General features: G+C 44.3%; 1 protein-coding gene across 6 annotated transcripts in view; it reads left to right on the top strand.

Annotated features, from left to right (window-relative positions):
* Positions 1 to 21,179, top strand: part of CNNM3 (cyclin and CBS domain divalent metal cation transport mediator 3) — a 143,386-nt gene that overhangs the window by 89,022 nt on the left and 33,185 nt on the right. For 4 of the 6 annotated variants that reach the window (XR_004539800.1, XR_004539799.1, XM_033947886.1 and 1 more), the window contains exon 6: positions 17,923 to 18,053. The exons of the other annotated variants lie outside the window; for them this stretch is intronic. Coding sequence is in view for 2 of the 4 variants with exons in the window: in XM_033947886.1 (XP_033803777.1) it covers positions 17,923 to 18,053 (131 nt within the window). In the remaining 2 variants the exon portion in view is untranslated. The remainder of the gene's footprint in view (positions 1 to 17,922; positions 18,054 to 21,179) is intronic. 6 annotated transcript variants of the gene reach the window in all.

Here is a 21,179-nt window from a genome sequence, read left to right as displayed (position 1 = left end):
AGTGTTTAGCAGCAGTTTTTCTTGATAGAGGTTGCCATGGGGCTTTGATGCCTTGGTTTTACCAATATGAAAGAACATCAGGGCTTGCCTCTTTTTCAACTCCTGTATCTTCAAAAACTTTCTCACTGTTAGTGACACAAGGAACCCCATTCTGTGCATCTTAGCAGGATTGGTTTTGAAAAGGATAGAATTTTCTGGCTAAGCATTTAAGTTTCAGTCATGTGCCATAGCTCTGATGATAATTTGGGTAGGTCCTGTGGTGAACTCTTTTCTAGAGAGTCTTCATTCTCAGTGCTTGTGTATACCAGCCTGAATATCTGTCCATTTTTGTGATTATATAATTTGAAATGGGAGATGCTTTTCTCAAACACTATAGTGAAGAGGATTGATATGGGGTATGGGGACAAATCTGTATCCAGGTTTGATGATTCCTAATTGTTGCACCAGTCAAATTAACACACTAGTCAGGAAATTCTTCTTCCAACTCGGGTAACTAAGAGCAATAAGATTGTGCTGAGCCAGTTGAACTTCAGAGCAATCACGCAAGCAGTTCTCCTCCTCTACCTTGACTACTGCAATTCCTTATTCAGTGGCATTGCAGAAAAAGATTACAAGAGATTACAGCTACTTCAAAACAGCTTTCAGATTAATTTTCCAACAGATCAAATTTGAGAGAGCTTTCCCACTCCTGAAAGATTTTCATTGGCTCCCTATAAAAAAGAAAATACAATACAAGGTAGCTTGCATGGTCCACAAAGCCATCTACGGCGAAAACTCCACAGAGGTCTTAGCGCAGGCATCATAGTCATGCACTCCTATCTCACAGCCAGACCTCACCAGCAGTTCAAACTAGCCTCTCCCCCTTGGTACCTTGGTTTACGAGCATAATTCGTTCCAGAAGCATGCTCGTAAACCAAAATACTCTTATATCAAAGCGAGTTTCCCCATAGGAAATAATGGAAACTCGCTTTGATACGTTCCCCCCCCCTGAGGCCAGCGTGCTGATCCCCCCCCCAAGAACCAGCATTGCTCCCCCTGCTCATGAAAGCCCCCCCTGTGTGATCCGCCATCCCCCCCACGATCCAGCATACCCCAGGCATCCACCCACCCACCCGATCACATTTCTTACCCCCGTTTAGCACCGGCACCAACGCACAGGACATGCTGGTGCCCGAAGATCTGCCTCCTTCACGCTGGGCCTTGAGCAGCTGCGCATGCTCAAGGCCTTCAGGTTCCCGTTCTCTCTGAGATTCTCGAAGATCTGCACTCGCAAACTGAGGTACCACTATACTTTAGAAGAAACTGCATGAATCCATGTTTGCATACCAGGGACCCAAGATATGGAATAACCTCCCTCTTCACCTGCGACAAATATGCACATATTATGTCTTCAGGAAAAGGTTAAAAACTTACATTTCTCCTTGAACTCAACACTCTACCCACATAACTTACATCCATACTCATGTATTCCAATTAAGAATCTTATTGTAAACCACTTTGAATCCCAGTCAAAACTTGCAGTATAGAAGAGAAATGTATGGTATGGGGAAGCTATCTTAAAAGGACAAAATAAGATAAGCCTTGTCTCAGTTCCATGACCAGTAAATATTGGATTCTTTTGCCAAGAAACATATCTTCTATCATAATGCAGTAATTACATTTCTAGTGCTAAGTCTTGTATCTGAACTAGCAAGTTGCTTGCAGAAAGCGTCAGTCATGTTTTCAACTCCACCTCTTTCCCAGGGAGCTGCACCTGCCCCCTCCAGTTTGTTTCCTTCAATCAAGTTGCTCAGAAGTGTTTTAGATCTGCTCTGGTTTTATTATTTTTAGGTATTTTTTCTGAGTGTTCTTTGGATGCTCAATGCCCGGAGGTTCCCATTTGGTGGGAACTCTGCCTGGGAGAATACACAGACATGCATGGTGGAAGTCTGATTCTAGTAGGATTAGCCCTTGGGGACACCTAGCTAGCCAGCCTCCCACTTCAAATTATATATATTTTTTAAGCTCAGGTGCTGTCCCCTGCTTATCTGTTTGTGTTCCTGATTTAATCAGGAGTTAACAGTAGGCTGACTGCAAGGTCCTCTCCCCTTTTGCGACGTGGTTTTCCAGGGGTTAAGATTGTCCAACCTCAGTCCGACTGGCAGCCAGAAGACAAGGTTCATTCAACAAATCGACAATTCCAACTGAAATTTTGTGCTGATGCAGACAGGCACCACATGGGACATGGGGGGGGGGGGGTCCCCTCAAAAGTTAAATTTAAAGGTTTCTTAAGTTCCCCACCTCTAAAACTCTTCTCTCTGATTATTTTCCTTCAGGGAGGTCTCCACGGGCCATTTTTGGCATGATTTTTCTGGTGGTGGCCATCTTGGATTTTGAACGATCTTTTATTTTCCTCTAGAATCCATCTGCCTCAAAACCTCTCAATTTTGTTCAAAATTGACTGAGATGGACTTCTCAGGCCATTTTACCCCTATATCATGCCAGGCTTGTGCTGTATGGCCAGCTGAGGAACGTCCATGTCCTATGTGTGACGGAGTGTGCAGGAGCCTCGGGCACAGCCTTTGTGTCCTCCAGGGCTGGGAATCCACAGGAGGTGTGTTCCCAGGGAAAGAGATCCTTCCCAGGACTGTCCAAAACTGTATTGGCCAAGTGCATTCGCATAGGGGACGCAGAGCCCAGGAGGACCGGCAGGAGAGCCCCAGTACAGGGCTTCATTCCAAATTCCTATTTACACTGCCAAGGGTCCTCAGCATCTGTTAGCAGCACACTCACTCACAGGCGCCCCAACCAGACAAGTAGGCAGACTTGAAGCAGGAGGTTGTCTGTCATGGACTGGGAGGTTGGTCAGTCCGATTCCATGCCACTTTTATCCCTGGATGAAGTCTCCCTGGTAGGAGGACAGCAGTCAGGCGGAGGTGGCAACCCTGGATCAGGGGAAAGACCCTACAGTATGCTGGCTGTTCAGGGCTTCTTTGCTTTCGAGCATTATTTCTACCTCGCTGCAAGTTTTAAAGCTGGAAGTCGTGCCAGCTTTCTCTTCTCAGTGCTCAGTTATAAACAGTTCTATGGCTCCTACCACATTTTTTCCCTCGCATCTGGACATCACTAAGTTGGTCACTGACCACTGGGAGTCACCAGAGTGATCTCTTCGAGTGGCTAAAACTATTGACAAGCTGTATTTGATAGTGCCAGATTTCCAATAACTATTTGTTCAGCCAAAAGTGGATTTGCTGGTGGTGCAGGTCACTAAATGAACCTCCCTGTCTAGTGTAGGAGCGTTAATGTTAAAGGATACTCGGGACTGAAAAGAGTACTTGCTCCTCAAGCGACAATTTGAAGATTTGGCCCTAGGCATTAAGGCAGCAGCTGCGTCTTCCGTTGTGGCACATGCTTCTCACACATGCCTGCCTCAATCCTCAGACCTGATAGATTTTAAAGATCCCCAAATGTTCTTCCCTGGGGTGGAACTGTATTGCAGATGCTCTGTATGATCTTATCAGAGTTATGAGCATGGTCTCGCCTACGCTGTCTCCGCCCTATGAATGCTCTGAATCAGAGAGTGGGCAGGAGATGCTACCTCTAAAGCTATGCTAAGCAGACTTCCCTTTCAAGGGCAGCTACCATTTGGCAAGGGTCTGGATGATCTGATACTGGTCAGGAGACCCTGGAAGGCCTGAAGTTCAGGACAGGGCAATTTTCAAGGCTCCTGAAGATTCCATATGTATTCAGGAGGCCAAATGACACAAAGACCCTTTCAGGGATCATGTCAGAAATTCAGGGGGGCAGGAAACAGCAAGACTCAGGCTCTCCTCACCAGCCAGAGATTCAGTGGGGGCAGGAGACAGCAAGCCTTGGGCTCTCGCTCCTTACCAGCCACTAAGAAAGCACAAAGATGCTAGTCCAGGGGCCAAGCTTCCCCAGATAGGGGACAGACTGTTAGCTTTTTGGTCGATCTGGTCTCAGATTGGTGCAGACCGCTGGTTTTTAGACATAATTCAGGAGGGGTACAAAACTGAGTTCTGTGCCCCTATGCCAGACCGCTTTGTAACTTTGGCTGGATGGCTGGAGAGAGCCTTCAAAGTTTGGGCTATGGTAGAAAGGCTACTGGCTCTTAGGGCAAAAGAGCCAGTCCCGGACACAGACTTGGGCTCAGGCAGATACTCCATATACCTCATCGTGCCAAAGAAAGACTCAGACGACTGCAGACCTATTCTAGACCTCAGGTCAGTCAATGCAGCTGTGAAGGTACCACACTTCCTCATAGAGACCGTTTGGTTGGTCATAGGGGAATTTCTTGCCTCCCTCAATCTAATGGAAGCCTAACTTCACATTTCCATTTTCCCAGCCCGCAGGAAGTACTTGTGATTTCATGTGTTGGAGCTGCATTTCTATTTCTCCATGCTTCCCTTTTGCCTGGCCACGACACCTCACACTTTTACCAAGGTGATGATAGTGGTAGAAAAGCTGGGATTTAGGTGCGCCCATATTTGGATGATTGGCTCATCAGAGCTCCATCCAAGGAGGAAGGCGAGCTGGTGGATTTGAGAGTGGTGCAGCTCCTCCAAGACTTGGGCTGGATAGTCAGCTTCAAGAAGAATCAGCTGTATCTGACTCAGCAGCTGGAGTACCTGGGAATCTTGTTTGACACAGCCTTGGGCCAAATGTTTCTTCCAGAGCCATGCAGACTGTAGTTTCAACAGATTTTGGAACTGCTCCAGAGACCTACGTTATCTGCAGTTCCTGGAATCAGTGGCAGCAACCATGGAGGTGGTTCCTTGAACCAGAGCGCACATGACACCTTTCCAAGACTCTCTCCTCTGTCGCTGGTCCCCTTAGTAAGTTCGCTACAACAGCCGCTCTCCTGGATACCTACATCAAAGAGCAGCATGCAGTGGTGGCTGAGGTCAGCTGCCTCTTTGCATCTCCTCCTGGGAGATACTAACGACTGATGCCAGATTTTATGGTTAGGGGTTACTGCAATGGACACCCAGTCCTGGGATGTTGGACTCCGGCTCAGCAGCAGTAGTCCATAAATCACCTGGAATTCTGAGCCATTCATCTAGCGCTTCAAGCAATAGAAAAGTCTCTGGAAGGCAAGGCAGTCAGAGTCTTCTCGGACAATGCGACAGCGGTAGCATATGTCAACAAGCAAGGAGGCACCAGAAGCACCCCGTTGCACCTAGAAGCTCAACTTCTCTTCCGGTAGATTGAAGCTCACTTGCAGGTTCTCTGGGCTGTGCAGTAGGAGTGGAAATTGTGCAGTCCAACTTTCTCAGTCAGCAAACTCTCAACCCAGAGGAATGGTCTCTGTCTCCACAGGCGTTCAACACCATAGTGGGGGAGTCCACAGATGGATCTGATGGCCTCAGCAGTGAACACCAAGATGCCTCATTTTTACAGCTGAAGATATGAGCTTGGAAGTGAGAGGTTGGACGTGTTAGTTCAACTGTGGCTTGAGAACGAGTTCTTGTATGTGTTTCCTCTGTGGCCCATGCTTGGTTGAATCATTTGCAGGATTGCAATACATCCTGGCTTGGTAGTTCTAGTGGCACCCGATTTAGCCTCACAGACCTAGTCTTTCTCCAGAGGGACGAAGGCCGCAGACTGCTGGCCCAAGTGGATCTCCTCATTTAGGCACTTGTTCCTATAATGAGAATCCAGAACACTTTGGCTTATAGCCACACTTTCGGTGGCTCTGTCCCGCAGAGCCTCCTCTCCACCCCTCCCCCATTCTACAGGGGGGAGAACCCGGAGCAGAGCAGCGCATACGGCGCTTGGAGCTCCAGCAGCACAGTTTCGGTGGCTCGCAGAGCCTCCTCTCCACCCCTTCCCCGTTCTACAGGGGGGAGAACCCAGGAGCAGAGCAGCGCATTCGGCGCTTAGAGCACCAGCAGCACACTTTCGGCTCTGTCCCGCAGAGCCTCCTCTCCACCCCTCCCCCATTCTACAGGAGGGAGAACCCGGAGCAGAGCAGCGCATTCGGCGCTTAGAGCACCAGCAGCACACTTTCGGTGGCTCTGTCCCGCAGAGCCTCCTCTCCACCCCTCCACCCCTCCCCCGTTCTACAGGGGGGAGAACCCGGAGCAGAGCAGCGCATTCGGTGCTTGGAGCACCAGCAGCACAGTTTCAGTGGCCCTCATACTGCTGGGCTCCTGACCTTATCTCTACCATCCCTACAATCGAGTAGGGGTGAGATTGAAAGAGAAACAGGACTCGGGGCCGGCTCCTCCACGGAGCCTTCAGCGAAACCACCCCATCAACCCGGGCATGGGAGCCAGCTCCGCCCCCCCTTGGCGATACCAAATATCCTGCCTGAGAGAACCACGCGCAGCCTTCGCGAAGCACCCGCGCGAAAAGCCCAATTCCAGAACAAACGATAAGTACTCCTTACAGTTAGAATCTGCATGTTTAAACTGCATGTACAATCGTATATTGCATGTCCAGTACCTATAGCCAGCATGTACAGCCTGCTACCGCATGTATAAGAGGTATATTACTTAACTGTATATTGCATGTAACCTACTACTGCATGTAACCTACTATTGCATGAAATATCTGCGACCGCATGTACAACCTGTTATTACATGACTTGTCCGGTTAATGCACGACCAATTTTTGCAAGACCAATTACTGTCTGTTACTGCATGACCTGGTGCTACTGGCATAACCAGTCACAGCTGTCTTTCTCCATATACTCAACCTCTTACCACTATGTACCATATGATTATCCTTCTACCCCAGATATAATCCTTCCCTTCTTTCACACCGTAAGTTCTCCCCATGCTTAACCTGCTCTCGCACCTTAACTAAGTTTCTTACACTCAGCTTGCACTGACTACACAACCAATCGCACTCCACCTTACCCATTCCTTTTGATCGCTGACGGCCCCTAGCTGCCACTCCCAGTCAGGCATTCAGTCCCTACTTCTCACAACCCGAACCGCACATCCCATCACACAACATGGCAATCTGCAATAAACAGCAATTACTATTAGGGATACTATACCTATTATGCTCCAAATGCTGGGGCAATGACGACAACCCCCCCCCCCCCAACCTATGCACACCTACCCCATCCCCTGGCTCAGACCAGTCGAACTAAATAAGCCCTCCAACCCCCTCCAACTCCTACAAAACCAGCCAAGACAAGACCTTCATCAAATCACAGTATTAAACACCACCCGCAAACACCGCAAACCACACAGGAACAAGTTCTACAACAGAAACATAAAAAAAACTAACATACTCCGAAATCCCTACAGCAAATAGTTACGAAAACATTAAGGGATACTACCTAAATACCTGCTCCGTGAGAAACAAAGCCCACATAATAAATGATTGGATACTACAAACAAAACCTGATCTCCTGTTTCTGACTGAAACATGGATGATCTCTGACACTGACACCATCATGAAAGAAATCCTACCTCAGGGATACAAAATTATCCCACTATCAAGAAACTGGAAAAAGGAGGAGGACTAGCGATCATCCTAAAAGAACACTTCAACTACATCAAGACCGACTCCAAATCTTCAGAAAACCTTGAAATACTAACTTGCAAAATCACTAACGCACAGTTAGAAGAATCACTGATCACAACTCTATTCTATATCCCACCCAAAAAATGGTCAAACGCAAAAGAGGAATTCGCCGAATTCCTTACCCTATCCACCCTAAAAGGATCATACAACCTGCTTCTGGGAGACATAAACACTCACCTAGAACAAAAGACAAAACCAGAAATAACCGAAATCGCCAACTTCCTAATGTCACTGGACTTTCCTAATCCAGACGCAGAAATAACCCACGAAAAAGGACACAAACTAGACTTAACCACCTTCTCCCACAAAGAAACAATAGACCCCAAAATACAATATTACCCAGGACCCTGGGAAAAATGCATCTGATCAGACCACTACATTGGCAAGTTCAATTTACACTGGCTAAAACAGAATACACAATAAAAACACAAAAACGTCAACACGAACACAATAACCAGCCGTGGCATTATTAACCCAACCGAATTCTGGACCCACTACGAGTTACAGCCCATAACCAATGAAATTCAAGACTTCCCCACAAGATGGGAAACTTACAGCAAAGAACTCCTAGACCAAATAGCACCATATAAAACATACAAAAAGAAAAATAGACCACCAAATGAATGGTTTGACTGTGAACTACTAACCACCAAACAGGAACTAAGAAAATTGGAGAGAATCTGGCAAAAAACAAACAATGAATCAGATAAGTCAAGCTGGAAACAAAAAATGAAAATATACAAAAATCTGATCAAAGAAAAACGCACTAAGCATTATGCAAAAAAAATTGGTATTTCAAAAATAAACAGCAAAGAATTATTCAAACTAGTAAAAACAATAACCGACACAACACAAATACTGAAAAAGGACAACGAGCCCACTCCATCGGCACAAACCCTAGCCAACTTCTTTCAAAATAAAATCGCTGAACTAAGAGCAACTCTACCCACAACCACAACAAATGCTCTTCAATACCTCGAACCCCACGACCAAGACACCAGAGTAGACATGATATGGGACAACCTCGAATACCCAGACTGGCATCAGTTCCTAAATTTATTCAACAAGTACACCAAATCTAACTGTCTACTTGATGCATGTCCCCCCAAAATTATGACAGCTGCCCCTCCAGAATTTAAAAAGGAACTATTCGCATGGCTAACAACCGCCCTTACAAGCGGAACATTAAACAAAAAAATGGGTCACATACTAATCACTCCAATCCCTAAAGATCAGAAAACCTCTTCAGCACTGACATCCAATTTCAGACCCATAGCAAGCATTCCCCTTTTCACAAAAATACAGGAAGGATTGGTCAACCTTCAACTAGTAAACTACCTGGACAAATTTAACATCCTTAGTGAACACCAATCAGGATTCAGGAAAGGATACAACACAGAAACTGTCTTAGCCTCCTTACTGAACCACCTCTATGATCTCTTTAGCAAAGGCAAAAGCGCACTGATTCTACAATTAGACCTCAGCAGCGCGTTCGACCTGGTAGACCATGAAATCATGCTACTGTGCCTTGAAGTAATGGGAATTTATGGAAAGGCAAAGAAATGGTTCCAAGAATTCCTAACAAACAGATCCTACCGAGTAATCAGCAATGGAAACTACTCCAAACCATGGAAAAACCCGTCAGGCGTGCCTCAAGGTTCCCCACTATCGCCCACCCTTTTCAATATTTATATCGCCTCCTTAGGCCACCTCTTACAAAAACTAAACTTAATACATTACATTTACGCAGACGACATATCCATTCTAATCCCCTTAAACGACATCACAAAAGAAATTATAGACAACCTCTCAAACATAATGACCGAAATCGATAAATGGACCACCAATTTCAAACTGAAACTAAACGCAGAGAAAACAAAAGTCTTTCTGGCTAGTCCTAATGATAAAATTACGAGAACATCGATAAAAATAAACAATCACGAATACCCAATATCCAAAAATATAAAAATACTAGGTATCACTCTAGACACACACGTAACTATGACTGACCACACAAACTCACTAGTGAAAAAATGCTTTTTCACGCTATGGAAACTAAGGACCATAAAAAAATACTTTGATCCAACATCATTCAGGCTGCTGGTACAGGCACTGATCCTATCCATCCTGGACTACTGCAACATCATCTACCTGGGTATCCCACAAAAAACAATAAAAAAACTGAGACTAATACAAAACACCGCCGTTCGCCTAATTTTCGGACTAAGAAAAAGTGACCACATCAGCCCCTACTATAAAAAGCTACATTGGCTACCAATAGAAGCTCGAATATTATTCAAATTTGCTTGCACCTGTTTCAGGCAAGCCTGGGGACTAGCACCCTCCTACCTACAATCTCACTTCATCCTACACAACCCCACCCGTACAACCAGAAACAAAAACATCTTTGCATACCCAAAGATTACAGGCTGCAGATACAAATCATACCTGGACAGAACCTTTAAGTTCCAAGCGAAGAGACAGCAAGTTTGGCTGAAAAACTACATAAACGAACCCAATCTGACATACAGTGCATTCCAAAAAGCGATCAAAACCGCCCTCTTCGCCAAATTCATTGACTAAAACTGTCCCCTCCCCCACTAGGACTTCCCCCCCTGTAAACGCCTTTTCTTTCTCTCAAGAAGCTCCTTTCATGTATTCAGGTATTCTCTGTACATAATTAGTACTGGTTGCACAAATTTGGTTAATATAATGTTGTTTACTATTTCTGTTACAGAGCAAAACAAGATTGTGGTGTTGGAGAATTTTCTCTGTTTTCCTCCTTGCAGTTATATTTTTTATCACAGTACTACTTTATGGCTTATGTTCAAACTGAGGGGGCAGGATCAACTCCCTGGGAAGGAAGTTGTGTTGAAAATATGACAGTTTTCTGCAAGCAACTTGCTAGTTCAGATACAAGATTTAGCATTCAGGACAACTAGACACTGTTTTGTTGAAATAACCATCTACTCAGGCTATCTACCTGCCTCCTAATACCTCCATATATTCCTCAGTTCTTAATTCTATTTCTGTGGAGGAGGTTCCAGGCATTTGAAAGAAACCCCCTGCTAAAAATCCTAAGTTAATTAAATCTACGAAAAACACTGCAAACCACTTAGGGAAATAGCATCTCCTATTACATTCAGGAAAGCATTGGAAAGAAAAAAAATAATCAGAGCATATTAGATAACACAGGGGTTAATCACTGAAAACGTTAACATTGTCCTAAAAGACCTAATCAGTGAGGTAATGCCGTATCCTCCACTGCCAGGCATTTCAATGAGGTTTGTTAAAACCGACTGTGTCCGGAAGGGAAAAGGGAGTAAACATGAAAAAGTTATTTCCCACATCTTAAATGAAAAAGACAGTATCAAATCTATACCAGCTTGATTATATTTACACTGAAATAATGAGAGAAAAGGAAAGCATCTGCAAAGTACTTCACAGCTAAAGAAAAACGGAACTACATATCCCAGAAGCCTGAAGCACAACCATACACACAGACACCCACTTCCTCTCCAGTAGAATAACGAGACAGCAAAACATCCTGCTGAGAATTTAAAAAAAAATCTTAGACACAGTTATATAATTCTAAAGATAGATAGACAACCCTAGCATCAGTGTAGACCTCCTTTATGTTCTTAAATAGCTCACATTCTTTCAAAGGAGCAAAGCATTCTCGGTGTTTAGCTACAAATCACATAATCAGAACACACCGCTTGTTAGCTGGGAAAATTTGCTTGTGTAACCTTCAGCGTTTGATAAGAGAAATAAAATATAACAATTTAAGTGGAGTACTCAAAAATATTGTCATTACCGTGGAATTTTAACTCTGGACGTCCAGCATTATTATAGTGCACTAGTCACATTCCCTTATATGTGTTCTTCATTTGCATCGTGTCATACACATACACAAAAACTCTTAGTACTGACAATGGTACAAGTGAAAAAAACCGTAAATCCCCCCCCCCCCCTTTTTTTTTTCCACTGTGCTTCCGAAAAACAGATTTCTCTAGCCATGTCTTATCCAGCACTCATACTGATACTGTAACAACTCTCCTAGATGCAGTCCAGGAGCAACCTCACACAAAACAATGAGTGCTATTAAGAGATGGGCATAAGAATTCACCATAATTCTCTCTAACAATTTCCAATCGGTCAAAGCCATACTAACCCCGTGAATTTTTCTAATATCTTTAAATAAACTTCAGTTTCTTATAATATTTCCCATAGCTGTTCCCAGAGAGAGAGAGAGAAAAACTTAAATGAACAGAGATAGGAAAGAAAAAAAAAAAAAGAGGAAAGACCTATATGTTAGAGGCAAGTATAGTGAGGGAATATAACAAGACAGGAGAGAGGAGAAAAAGATAGCAGCTGCTTGAAGGAGAATTAGCAGAGCAAAGACAGGAAAGCAGAAAAGAGAAATTGGAATCAACATGAGAGGAAAATAAAATTCCAAACATTAAAGGTAGAAAAAAGCATTTTATTTTTAATTTATTAACTGAAATATGTTCTCTTTGGGAAATGTACATAGCAGATATCTTTGAATTGTGTTCCCTAGAAAAGGAAATACATTTCCTTTTTTATTTCTCTACTGTTACAGTACATGCTGTTTTAACTTCTTGGGATTCCCAGTTCAATTTGTCTACCTATTTTTATTTCTAATTTGTGATCTCTTGTTCTGATTTGGTGAGGATATGTTGCTATGATTGTAATGGCAGATGGAGAGATCAGAGGGGAGACAGGGAGGAGAGGGGAGACAGGGGACCTCTCCTTTGTTTTTCTTAACCTGGGCCTTAGCATGTCTATGACTGGCCCTGACCCTTGTTGTAGCTGATGAGGATCCCAAAGCATCATCAGCTTTGGACCTCCTAAAGGTGACCAAAACTCTGTTCTACCATGCTCTATAGTCAGCAGCACCATCCCTCTAATTGGGTGCAGCAGCATGACTCTTCCCCCTCCCCCTATTAGGTACAGCAGCAGCATCATCAGCATTTCTCTTAAACCCCCCCCAATTGGGTACAGCAGAAGTACCAGCATTTCTCTCCCCCTACCCCTCTAATTGGGTACAGCAGCATTTCTCCTCCCATTCATCCCCCCCCCCCCCGTCTCACACACCCGGCAGATTCGCTACAGACAAAGGCAAGTTGCAAGTTTCCCTTCGTCGCTGACCTATCTTCCAAAACTTAGCGACAGAGGGAAGCTTACTTCGGGCCTTTCTCGTTGCCGGGTCCTGCCTTCGCGGAAACAGAAAGTAGGCAGGACCTGGCAGTGAGAAAGGCCCGAAGTAAGCAAGAGCAAGTAAGCTTCCCTCCGTGGCTGGCCTATCTCCCGCATGCTCCAGGGCTCTAATGGTCTGTGCCGGCTTCTCTTCCCTACCTCCCCCTCCCCCGCCCTCCCCCCCCCCCCCCCCCCGACGTAACTTCCGGTTTCGGAGGGAAGCCGGGTTCGAGTCGCTTGCTCGGTTTTGTTTTGTTTTGTTTAAAGTCCGGCGGGAGTCTTTCGGCGTCTCTTCAGTATACGTGTTAAGCAGTGGTAGCAGCAGGATTCGGCAGATAACAGCCGTGCGGTAATGTAAATTTGCTGGGCGGAGTGCCCAGCTGAAAAACGCTGGGGAGAACACTACTCTATCTATACCCCTCTATCCCCTTTTCCAGCAGTAAGCTCAAGTCAGCCAATGAGTCAGCCAATGAGCCAGTCAGCCAATGAGCTGACACTGTATTTGGTGCCATGTGATGACATCACCCACATATTTGTGGGGCTCTTAATCCTGCTGTCTGATGAGAATACAATTACAGGTAAGCAACATTTTTTGCATTATTGGCATAAATGAACACTCCTGACTGGATGATGGGGTAGTAAAGTAAAACATTCAAATGTTAAACATTCAAATGTAGCTTGTGGGCAAACATATAACATTACTGTGTTTCCCTGAAAATAAAATCTACCCTGAAAATAAGCCCTAGCATGATTTTCGGGGTAGGTCTTAATATAAGCCCTACCCACGAAATAAACCCTAGTCGTTGGCAGCCGTTCTTCCCCCCCCCATCCCCACTGCACAGCCGAACCCTCGCTGACCCTCCATCCTTCCCTCCCAACCGAACCTTGCCGACCGAATCCATAAATACCTTCCAGCAAAGGAGCGTCGGGCCAGCAGCACTCGCAGGCTGCTTTGTGGCTTTCTCGCTGGGGAATTCCCTCTGCTGCGTCACTGATGATAGCATCAGTAACGCGGCACACAGAAGGCCCCAACAAGAAGGCCGCAAAGCAGCTTGCGAGTGCTGCTGGCCCGACGCTCCTCTGCCAGAAGGTATTTATGGTCGTGGTCGGCGGGGTTTGGACCTGCTGACCCTCCATCACATACAAAATGAGAAATCACCCCTTGGTGTACATGGGGGTCAAATTCCAAATACATTGTGTATTTTCACCTCATTGCTGTAAGCATTTTTATCTTTGGGTTTCTGTTCATTCACTGCATTTGGCCCCATGTACATCAGGGGACGGTTTCTCATTTAATATGGGATCTGTGATGTCATTGGTGGCTGGGTCCTATTAAGCACAGGTCAGGCGCTGAACAGCCATCTCTGCGTGGGCCCATTGAGCACGTTTGTGTCAATTGGAGTGTGAGTAATGAATCTCAATGTCTACTTGGGGCAGTTTTCTGTTTTGTGGTGCAAGAGACTTGATTGGAAGTTTCTGGTCCAGGATTAACCCCCCTACGTTGCAGGTTCAAGAAGTAACTGATAATGTGGAAGCTATGTGGTCAACCTTGAAGTTGACCCTTCATGAGGCAACTGAACGCTACATAAAATCGATAACCAAACAGCAAAGAAAAAAGAAACCCCAATGGTTCACTAAAGAGGTCTCTTACCTCGTCAAAGAAAAGAAAAAAGCATTTCTCTCATACAAACACACGGGGAAAAAAGAAACAAACATTGAATACAGGACAAAGTCTGCAGCGGTCAAAACGGCAGTCAGAGAGGCCAAACTTCGAATGGAAGAAACTCTAGCGAAGAACATTAAGAAAGGGGACAAATCCTTCTTCAGGTACATTAGCGACAGGAAAAAGAACACAGACGGGATAGTACGCCTTAGAACGCCAGAAGGAAACTATGTGGATACAGATTCTGATAAGGCCAAACTACTGAATGATTACTTCTGTTCAGTCTTCACCTGCGAGGCATCAGGGCACGGGCCACGGCTGGAAGCAAAGCAAAGCATGGAAGACCCATTTCAGAATTTTGAGTTCACACCAACTGATGTTTACAGAGAACTGTCAAGACTTAAGGTGAACAAAGCTATGGGACCAGATAATTTGCACCCAAGAGTGCTCAGAGAGCTATGCGATGTTCTGGCAAAACCGTTAGCCACGCTCTTCAATCTCTCCCTAGGTACGGGGAGAGTCCCCCTAGACTGGAAAACAGCCAACGTTGTTCCTCTGCACAAAAAGGGCTGCAAAGCAGAGGCTGCGAATTACAGGCCGGTGAGTCTCACATCAATAGTGTGTAAACTCATGGAAACCCTGCTTAAAGGTAAATTAGACACAATATTGGATGAGGGAAATCTGAGGGATCCCTGTCAACATGGATTCACTAGGGGCAGGTCATGCCAATCCAATCTTATCAGCTTCTTTAACTGGGTGACAGGAAAGCTAGACTCGGGAGAGTCTCTAGACATAGTATACTTGGATTTCAGTAAAGCTTTTGACAGTGTCCCGCACCGCAGATTATTAAACAAGATGAAATCGATGGGGTTGGGTGAGAAACTAACTGCATGGGTCACTGATTGGCTGAGTGGAAGACTTCAGAGAGTTGTGGTCAACGGCACCCTCTCTGAGACATCGGAGGTGACTAGCGGAGTGCCGCAGGGATCAGTCCTGGGACCATCCCTTTTCAACATATTCATAGGGGACTTGACCCGGGGGCTTCAGGGTAAAGTAACACTGTTTGCTGACGACGCCAAACTGTGTAATATAGTAAGTGAAAGCAATCTCATGGATAGTATGACGCAAGATCTGATCACGTTAGAAAACTGGTCCTCGACATGGCAGCTGGGCTTCAACGCTAAGAAGTGTAAGGTCATGCATCTTGGCAGTAGAAATCCTTGCAGAACATACACCTTGAATGGAGAAGCACTAGCTAGGACTTCAGAAGAACGGGACTTGGGAGTTATCATCAGTGCAGACATGAAGGCTGCCAAACAAGTGGAGAAGGCCTCATCCAAGGCAAGGCAAATGATGGGATGTATCAAGAGAAGCTTCGTCAGCCGCAAACCTGAAGTCATCATGCCACTTTACAGATCATTGGTGAGACCTCATCTGGAATACTGTGTGCAATTCTGGAGGCCGCATTACCGTAAAGATGTGCTTCAAGCCAAGTCGGTCCAGCGGATGGCCACTAGAATGGTCTCTGGACTCAAGGGTCTCTCATACGAAGAAAGACTGGGCAAGTTGAAGCTCTATACTCTAGAGGAGCGCAGGGAAAGGGGTGACATGATTGAGACATTTAAATACGTTACAGGTCGTGTCGAGATGGAAAACGACATATTCTTTCCCATGGGACCCTCGGTTACAAGGGGGCACCCGCTTAAACTCAGAGGAGGGAAATTTAGTGGTGACGCCAGGAAGCACTTCTTCACGGAAAGGGTGGTGGATCATTGGAACAAACTTCCGATGCAGGTGGTCAAGGCCGCCAGCGTGCTCGACTTTAAGAATAGATGGGATATCCACGTGGGATCCCTACGAGGGTCGAGCTAAGGAACTAAGTCATCAGCACTTAGACTTAATGGGGTGGGTCAGTGGAGTGGGCAGACTTGATGGGCTGTGGCCCTTTTCTGCCGTCACCTTTCTATGTTTCTATCCCTAAAGCAGCCACGAGGAGAAACACTCTGGCCACCTTTTGGTTTGAGCAGATATCCAGCAGCCCACACATGCCACCAAGATAAGTTTTTCTGAGCAGCTTAATGCTGATTGCCTATTTACTTACTGGCGAATTGCTAACTGTTTGTTTTGTTTCAGCAACTTTACTAGCAGCACTAATGGGACATTTACTTTACTAAGCAGGAATACCAGCTGTAATATGAGTCAAGATATTTTAGTGCCGATGACATAATTTACCCTCTCTAGTTAGAGAAGGGCTCTTCCTTAACGGGGTTCTGAGGCTTTTCCTCCTTTGGCAAGGTGTTGCAGTCAGAAGTTAAAGCTTCCACAAAGACCTTGATAAGGTCCTTGCATTTCTAATGAAATCGCTGTATAAATCAAGGTACTTGACTGTAAAGATGATTTTCCTTACTGCAGTCACTTCAGGAGGCATATTAGTGAGCTCCAAGTGCTGGTCACCTACCTACTAAGTACTTTGGCCAACATCTGAAACTTTTCTATTGAAGGCTATCTTGAATTATTTTCATGTAAATCATGTCCTCCTCACCTTCTTTCTTAGACCACAGATTGTGCTGGCATATACCTGCATATAGGTGGGATTATTTTTGTTAAAGTGTACAAGAGCTTTGACCCTGATTGGATAGGACAAAGGACATCAGAATATCCATACAGCTCTCTTGTCTATTAAGACCCAATAGACTAAGAAACTTTGTGAGAGATTCACATGATAGGTAGCTGGATCTCTGAATATCCCTTTTCCTATTGAAAAGCAGATCTCTTGGTTGAGGCTGTATGTTCATCAGGTCAGAGTTGACACGTATATTGGGTCTGGTTTTCTTCAAGATACATGTAAGGGATCAGTGAGGAGGAGTTGAGGACATACAGTTGCATCCCTCTAATACTCTAAGCCTTGGATGCTTAGAGGCAGGGTGGCTTCAAGACAGTAGTTTTGGATGATCAGTTATTAGAAATATACTTTAAAAGGTAGGTGATTAAAATGGTCCTGTAGTTCCCTAAATGATCTGGGAAATTGTATGAAAGGGGTCGTCAATAGAAGTTAGTTTGGGAGTCCCCACATGAAGAAATGTTTGTTTTGTTTGTGGAGAAAGCAAAGCTGCTTACTTATAACTGGTTTTCTCCATAGGCAACAGGATTAACGGTTATATACATCCCTTCCATCTCCCTGCAGTTCAGGGGATTTTTTATATATTTTTTTTTTACACTTTGCACTTTTGGTCACAAACTGAGGGGGCTTCACTGAGGGCTGCTTGGTACAATTCTTCATCATGGGTGAAAGACCTCCTAAGCTATTCTAGCCAATGAGCTGACACTGTATTTGGTGCCATGTGATGACATCACCCACATATTTGTGGGGCTCTTAATCCTGCTGTCTGATGAGAATACAATTACAGGTAAGCAACATTTTTTGCATTATTGGCATAAATGAACACTCCTGACTGGATGATGGGGTAGTAAAGTAACTCACTAATAACTCTCCACAGTTCATCAGTCTCCAGTATCCACCCGGCGATTGAATTGGCGTGACCAGGTTGACACAGCGGATAATGCAAACTATGCCCTGTACTGTCCAGATTACACGGTGCGAGCCTTGACGGACTTGCAGCTCATCAAGGTACAGCACTAGGTTACCAGGGCAAGCTGGAGATTATTAATAGTGAAGGAAAGGGGTTGCATTGGCCAAGGATACAGAGCTATCATCTTTAGGATTGGCAAATCCCAACCCATTAGTGCAGTCCATCCACCTACAGTTGTCTCCTGTTGAAAATAAGCTGTGTCTCCATATCAATTCAGTTCAGTATTGAGCATTCTGCTTTTTCAACATACCTGATAATAAACTATAGTGTGATTAACAGGTAAAGGGACAGAAAAATACAAAGTGGGTGGATAAGACAGTCGCTGGTCTGTGAAGCGTATAGTCTCTAGACAAGATACACAGACAAGATAGATAAGTTCCAGGAAATATATTTTGCAGTAAACATGATTAAAATCAAAATGGCTGATATAAAAAATAACTAAAGTACTATAGTAGATGGCAGAAAAAACCAGCAGCCTATTATCCTTATTTACATTGCTAAGGATGTATCTTACTTGCAAGCATGACCCACCGGCAGGATACCACCTCTTATCCTGAAGTGTTTTGTCATCATCCTCATTTGGGGGTACCATCTTCATGGACAGAAGAGTATACAAGAGCCTCACACTTGGCACCTTTCTTTTCTCATGTCTAACCACAAAGCTTTATAGTAATCAAAATAACTGACAGTACTAGTGTGGCTATTGTATAGCATCTAATCTCCTGTTTCCCATGTAGCCGCCTCAGTTCAGTAGGGCTTCTCATAATTTGTTTTTGAAGCCTGCCAGACATAATTAGCTGCTAGTTCTGTTATTGCTTGTGCTTCTGTTAAGACTTTTAAACATTTAATATTAGTTACTTTGCCATTCATTCTGGCAAACTCTTTGAATTGTTTCAGTACTGGAACAGGTGCTAGTAGTTTGTTTCTTCTAACTATTCTGTCCCATACTTTCTTAAAATCTGTTAACTCATTATTCACCACCAGCCAATTTAGGAGGCTGTTTCAAGATCTGCTACCCTTTCTGTGAAAAAAAAAAAATTCCTGAAGTTAGTCCTAAGTCTTTTCCCTTAAAGCCTAATATCAAATGATTTCTGTCTAGAACTTCCTTCCACTGAAGAAGGCTTTACCTCTTGTTTATCATTCATACGGTTGAGTTATTTGAATGACACCATAAAAAAGTGTACAAGCCTTCAGAACTGGGACTTAATATTCTTTATTCATCAATGACTCAACACTGTTAGTATTTCTGCCAATGGTCTCTGTCAGGGGTCGATAACAACATACACAAATTATTATTTTTTTTAAATTAAAATAATGAATGCAAAAGACAAGTACAGTCAAACCTCAATTTACGAGTAACCCGGTTTGCAAGTGTTTTGCAAGACGAGCAAAACACTCAGCAAACTTTTGATTTGTAAACCGAGCATTGACTCAATTTGGGAGCCCCCACCCGACCTGACCGCGGGAACCAACAGTATTGCTCCCCCCCCCGAGGCCACCGGTGCTGCTATCGCCTCTTCCTCCCCTCCCCTCCCCCCCCCGAATGGCTCTGTCCTTATCTCTGCACCACCTGTGATAGAAAGTGCCTGCCACCGGTCTGCTGCTGAGCCTTGAGCATCTGCGCATGCTCAGACCTTCTGGATCTCACCCTCTCCGAGATTCTCATGAGATCTTTGAGAGGGTGAGATCCAGAAGGCCTGAGCAAGCGCAGATGCTCAAGGCTCAGCAGCAGACCGGCAGCAGGCACTTTCTATCACAGGCGGTGCAGGGGTAAGGACAGAGCCAGTTGGGGAGGGGGGGGAAGAGGCAATAGCAGCACCGGTGGCCTCGGGTGGAGCATGGGAGTCGGGGTGCATCCGGCAGGAGTGAGCCAGCACTTGAGAGTCCCAGCAGAGGGGGTAGAGGCATCCGGGGGGGGGGCAGCATCCCAGAGCAGCAGAGCCAACAGTGTTCAGTCGAGCTCTGTGGCGGCGGCGTTTGCTTAGCCAGCACCACCCGCAGTGAGAGGCAGCGAGCAGCAGCAGAGGAGGAGAATTGGAGGAGCCGCGTGGATGGATCTGTGGCAGAGGCAGCGGTGGAGGTGTCCCTAATGGTAATTAAGTTTTTGTGGATGTGGAACGAATTGTTCAAGTTTACGCTAACTCTTATGGGAAAAGTTGCTTTGATATACGAGTGTTTTGGTTTAAGAGCATGCTTCTGGAACGAATTATGCTCGTAAACCAAGGTACCACTGTATATAAAATGGGTCAAAACCTCATATAAACTCATAATATTATTAAAATACTCAAACTGTGTCAACCTGTTAATTACAAACTATTTGACACTTTCAGAGTGTTTTAATTCTAATTTTTTTATTTTACATATACACAAATTTATAAAATCTCAGATAACAATATTTACCTTAAAAAATTTTTTTACCTATCAGCTTTATCTCCACCATCTTTAATTCAATCGTCTAACTTTTTATAAAATACTTTAAATTGAATTACTAATTTATCATATTATATTTACCATTTAGATTTATATCATAAGATGTCATTCCATGGCTATATATCAATTAGGTAGTTAATTTAATCTAAAAAACTTGTTTTCACCTAAAAAGCAGTACTAGGATTCGATGTCTTAACATGTAGCATGTGCTAATCTTTAGCATGCGCTAAATCGGTTAGCATACCTTAATAAAAGGACTCCTAAATTAGGATTCTGATGTTTCTCAATCAAACGCCTGCTTGAAATTCCTCTAACAAATATTCTTAAAGTAACTAAAAATCGGAATTTAAATATCTTTTACTATGATGCTTTCCTACAGATCCTCTTCTCTTAAACAGAGTGCCAATATTATCTTTAAAGAAATGCTTTTTAACTTAACCGCTATCAAAATCCAATTCTGTTAAAAGGCTTCCGTTTATAAGTAATATTCTTAAGGGTTTAAAAGAAAAATAAATAAAGAATCATGTTTATTAATGAGTTTGGATAGTGGAGGCTCAGTGATGTCACTATTGGGATTTTTAGTTAGAATTGATCGTTAAGCTGCAGCACTTTTGAATTCATTTTGGATTACTCACGTCATCATTATTTGCCATGATAGAATATAAAATAGATGCCAATAGCCTCTTACCATTTTCTTATTCAAGGTGGCATAGTTTTCTTTTTAAATCAATTCA

This window comes from Geotrypetes seraphini, chromosome 6, assembly GCF_902459505.1.
Source record: "Geotrypetes seraphini chromosome 6, aGeoSer1.1, whole genome shotgun sequence".
Classification (NCBI taxonomy): domain Eukaryota; kingdom Metazoa; phylum Chordata; class Amphibia; order Gymnophiona; family Dermophiidae; genus Geotrypetes; species Geotrypetes seraphini.
The sequence above is the reverse complement of the archived record's forward strand: the minus strand, read 5'-3'. Positions and strand labels throughout refer to the sequence as shown.